We start from the raw sequence: 5,373 nt of genomic DNA on the forward strand, positions 1-5,373 counted from the left end.
TCTCTCTCTCTTCTCTTTCATTCACACACCTACTCTATTTTCCTCTCTCTGTCTTTCAGACTCATTCTCTACCTTATAACTCTAAAGGAATTTATATAGACATTTGATGTCCTGCTCCTTTCAAATTAGTGATTGCTTTATTGTAGCATTGCACCACATTGCACCTATGCATGAGCTGCTACTTTGCTGCTTCACTTGCAGTAATCGAATCCTCAACCTGAAACAATTTACTGTACTTTCAACTGAAAGATCAGTTCCTCGTAATAAACAATCACATTCTGGCTTTTTTAGTGGTTACGGTTGTTCGTGATACTCTTGCCTGATCCAGAAAACCTCTATAATCTAAATTGACTAGTGTAAACCTCCAACAGCCAACCCACTGGTACACCAGCTTGGTCAAGACCTCCCTTCTAATCTATTAAGTGTTCTGGAAATTAAAGAATCGAAAGACACTAAACCAATACCTTGAAAAGTGACTCAAAACAAAGAATAGAGCATTTTTTTTTTTAAATATGGGAGACAACTTACTTGAAAGTTTTACTCAAATTGGTTTTCCAAACACTTTTGTTGACTTCAGCCAAACTTTGAGATCCTCGATTTCCTCTACAGGTTTCTGTCCCTCTATCATACTTTTACGTCTTTCAATACCCCACTCAGTTGAAGGGTCTTACTTTGCAAGTTCTTGGTGACCCCACTTGTGTCTATAGCAGAATGGATTATTATTATTAAGTGTGCAATATTATGAAATTTTCGCCACGACCATCATCATCATCATCATCATCGTTTAACGTCCGCTTTCCATGCTAGCATGGGTTCCACCCACAAAATAATAACCTCTTTATGATCTGTCATTAATGGACACCTGATCTGTTGCTGCTGAGCTCCAGAGCAGTTCTGATGATGTGCACTTAGATCAAAGGCATTGTTGTAGTTATAATAATTATAAACCTCTAAATAAATGCATGACCTGCTAAATATAGCAGCCAGATCTCCCTTCCTACATACCTCTTAAATTGGGAGAGAGACATTGGCTAATGTAGCTGTCCCATATATATATATATATATATATATATAAACAACTACATTAGCTGGTGTATAGTAAAGGAGATCTGGCTGCTATATTTAGCATGCCATGCATCTACTTGGAGGTTGTCTTCTTGACTCAACAAGACCTGTTGTATTTTGGGTGGCTGAAAATTAAATGTATTTATAATAAATATTTGTATAGTCTTGGTAATTACTGATTAATATTGGCTTTAGAACACATTTTTTTAAAACTCTTGTATGTAATTTTAACTTTATCAACAAAGAGACTTTGTTATAGGGTTGCATGCAACGTGAGTCTTTGACTTCTTTCTTACTTTCTCTCTTCCTTTGATTTTTGTCAACAATGGGAACCATATTGTTCCTTCATTCCTTCCATCTTTTCTCATGTCACCTAAAATAACAAATCAGTTATGTAAGTAAAGTTGGCAACAGATTTTGTAGCCGTCATTACTGCTGACTATAACTTGCATTTTAATTATCAAAGTTGAAATTTTGTTGCTTTTGATTTTACACACACACACACACACACACACACACTGGCTAATTTTCATTTTTCCTTTGTGTGTAGTATTTTATGTGGTCTGTATAAGTTGGTTTTAGAATTGTAAAATACCATTTTCTGTTCTATTGAGGATAATCAAGCATAGTCTCAGGTTTCTATTTTATTTTTACCTTCTCCAAACCACTGACCATAAGGGATCATTGTTAAAACGTCTTAAAGAATTTGCTAAAAAAAAATAAAACAGGCATTGAATATTTAAGTCAAGGTTTTATTTGGATTGTTTAAAAATACTTGCTAATCACCAAAGCAAACCCTCACTTGCTTCTGGAAGGAAAGATGGGCTGTTGTAAAATTGTGCTATCGATCACAAGAGACCATTTAATTTTGCTAATTATCTTCTGGAATGCAAAAGTTTGGTTGAAGATTGAAATCAAACTCTGTCCCGGTACACATTTCTTGTTCCTCATCCTGAATATAATTTCTTTCTTCTGCTATTTCCAGGGTGATGGCCAGATGTCACGAGGAATCTACATCAAGTCAGTTGTGCCCGGTGGAGCAGCTGCTTTGGTAAGTCATTCAATATATTCCCCAGATATCTGAATACCAGGAGAATATGATATTTAAACAGGTACCTTAAGAATTAATCTAAGAATAATTGGAATGAAACTTCATTCCAAAGATATGTTTGTTCCAGTAAATTGTGGCATTCTTAGAGAATTGTCCAAAGTGAACATTTATGAAAATTCTTTAAAACTATTTGTTGTGGTATCATAATTAATAAACATAAAATTCTGTCATTTTTCATTAAAATTTGCCCGATTTCATTGAAATAGATAATTCTGGAACACTCTGTATTAAATTTCATAACTAGAATGTCTTAAATGCTGCATCACTAAATATTTAGAGAAAATTAACTTGACTATGTTTATCATTTCAGGATGGTCGGTTGCAGGCTGGTGACCAGTTACTGGAAGTAGATGGTCGAAGTTTAGTGGGTTTAAGCCAAGAGAAGTAAGATCTTTTCTCTGTTGATTGATATTTTTGTTGTTTCTTGTGTTATCTCTGGAATTTTATTGATTAAAAATAACTCGATGCAGTAGTAATAAGTCTTCATTTTTCTACCTTATTAATCTTGCCTTGTGCTGACAAGGGGCTTTTAAGATTTGATGGATTTATATTTTTGATTGTCTTCAGCTGCTCTTCATCTTATGTCCATGCATTTCCCTTGATTTAGAACTTTTATTTCAAGTAATTAAGAGGGTTAGGACATTGTGTTAGAAATAAAGGCCAGCAGAAAGAAAGTTTAAGGTGGCGAGCCGGCAGAAACATTAGCACGCCGGGCGAAATGCTTAGCGGTATTTCGTCTGCCGCTACGTTCTGAGTTTAAATTTCGCTGAGGTCGACTTTGCCTTTCATCCTTTCAGGGTCGATTAAATAAGTACCAGTTACGCACTGGGGTCAATGTAATTATCTTAATCCATTTGTCTGTTCTTGTTTGTCCCCTCTGTGTGTAGCCCCTTGTGGGCAATAAAGAAATAAGAAAGAAAGTTGTGTATTTCATCATTTTACATCTGTTTTCCTAGCTGGCATGGGTTGGATGGTTTGACAAAAGTTAATCGCTATGATACTGTTTATGATGTCTCCTTACTAAGACAATGCCTATGATGTTACTATGATATTTCTCTCTTTGTTTTGTAGAGCTGCTAATTTGATGACAAAAACTGGCCATGTGGTTCGGTTGAAAGTATCAAAACAAGGAGCAATTTACCATGGTCTAGCAACTCTGCTCAGTCAGCCGTCACCAGTCATCCCAAGAGGTGAGGAAAGGGGTTTCCATTTCAAACCAGTTTACTTGGAGTGGCATGGTTTTGTGTGGTGGTGGTGTTGGTATGGTTTACTGTTGATTGATGTTTCAAGCATGGAGTGTTTGGTCTGTGTGCTGTGTATGCTGTTCTTGTGGTGTGTTGTTCATAGTTTATACTTTGACTCTGCACTTCAATCTTTGAAGCTTAAGTGACCTGTTTCTAATGTAAAGTGCCAAGTTGTCATAGAACCATGTTAACATATGAATAATGTAATAAATTTCTCATTTCTCTCACAGCTAACAGTCCCAAGAGGAATGGTCCACCTAATGCTTACCCGAATAAGGGTCACCACAGAAGTGAGGAGAATCTGAATGTAAATGGGATGCCTAATGATATGGCTCGACAGCCTCCCCTTCATCAAGGTCCATCTCGTGATTTCCGTGATATGCCTCGACAGGGGCCTCCTCTGCAACAAGGCCCACCTCCAGAAATGGCACGTCATGGACCACCTCATCAAGGGCCACCTCATCAAGGGCCCCCGCATCAAGGATCTCCTCATGAAATGGCTCACTCAGGTATGCCAGTCCAAGGTTCCTCTCGTGAAATGCCTCGCCAAGGTATGCCTCATGACATGGTCCGACCTGGCCCTCCACGCCAAGGCTCTCCTCAAACTGGTTCTCCTCGAGAAATGTCTCGTCAAGGGCCACCACAGCCAGGTTCTCCTCGTAATCTGAACCAAGGTTCACCACAGTACCAAGGCCCTCCACGTGATATGATTCGTCACCAAGGACCACCTCCACCAGGATATAAAAAGGAATTTCGTGATGGTCCCCCTAGAATTCAAGCACATGATGTGAGGCCACAATATTATACCCTTGCCCCACAGTCTTCTCCTTCCTCAAACAGTAAGTACCTCTAACTTGTTCATTTTACTTTGTCTCTTCTCTTCAGAAAGCAGGGTCCCCCTCCCCCCACTCAAACTATAACCAAAATACTAAAATATTCAAATATGTCAGCTATAGTAGAAAATACTTGTGCAAAGGGCTGTTCTGTAAGACTAAAGCCATGACATGATTGGGAAGGAAGCTTTTTTAACCACACAACCACACCAGCGCCTGTCTATACATATATAGTGCTTGTGTGTGTTACATGTCAAATTTCGCTCATTAAACTTTGGTCAACCTGACACTTTGATAGAAGACATAGTGTCATACAAGGGATCAAATCCAGAACTACTTAATTACAAAGTGAACTTTTCAACCCCAACAGTTATGCCTGTTCCCATTTGTAGACACAATAAAACAAGTGACTGTAATAAAGGTGACTCTACAATAACGTAACTATTTTACAACACAAATCTCAGATTAAATCTTTTGCCGAACAAAAACAACAAAAGAATTTTTGCATTTCATTTAATCTGGATTTATGAGATTATTTTAAGTTAGACATATTTAATTTGTTTCTGAGAGTAAACTGTTGGGTTTACTGGTCACCTGATACTGAATTCAAACTTTTGTTTTTGATTTTTTCCGACATCACTATTATTGAAACCATTGTGTGGTGTTTGTGACCAAGGCACATAATTTTGCTTGTCTCAGTCTGTCTGGCTGACAAATTGATATTGTTTGTTTGAATTACAAGCAAATAAGTTCTACCTTTTCTTCACAGTTAAGAGGTTAATGATGTTGAAAGAGCTGACATCATCATCGTTTAACGTCCGCTTTCCATGCTAGGATGGGTAGGACGATTTGACTGAGGACTGGCGAACCAGATGGCTGCACCAGGCTCCAATCTGATCTGGCAGAGTTTCTACAGCTGGATGCCCTTCCTAACGCCAACCACTCCAAGAGTGTACTGGGTGCTTTTACGTGCCACCTGCACAGAGCCAGTCCAGCAGCACTGGCAACGACCTCGCTCAAATGATTTTCTAGATGTAAAAAAAATCAATCCTGTAATTTAACAAACCATTTCACCTACCTTAATGTAGAGAAATTTATGTAAAATTGGGAGGGGGGGGGG

The 5,373-nt window shown here is 38.1% G+C and overlaps 1 protein-coding gene across 1 annotated transcript in view; it reads left to right on the forward strand.

Annotated features, from left to right (window-relative positions):
- The window catches only part of LOC106880869 (afadin), a 152,999-nt gene that overhangs the window by 136,445 nt on the left and 11,181 nt on the right, over positions 1 to 5,373 (forward strand). The window contains exons 19-22 of the mRNA XM_052970984.1: positions 2,051 to 2,116; positions 2,487 to 2,560; positions 3,248 to 3,366; positions 3,651 to 4,259. Of these exons, the coding sequence (XP_052826944.1) occupies positions 2,051 to 2,116; positions 2,487 to 2,560; positions 3,248 to 3,366; positions 3,651 to 4,259 (868 nt within the window). The remainder of the gene's footprint in view (positions 1 to 2,050; positions 2,117 to 2,486; positions 2,561 to 3,247; positions 3,367 to 3,650; positions 4,260 to 5,373) is intronic.

Source organism: Octopus bimaculoides, chromosome 10 (genome assembly GCF_001194135.2).
Source record: "Octopus bimaculoides isolate UCB-OBI-ISO-001 chromosome 10, ASM119413v2, whole genome shotgun sequence".
NCBI classification, from domain to species: Eukaryota; Metazoa; Mollusca; class Cephalopoda; order Octopoda; family Octopodidae; genus Octopus; species Octopus bimaculoides.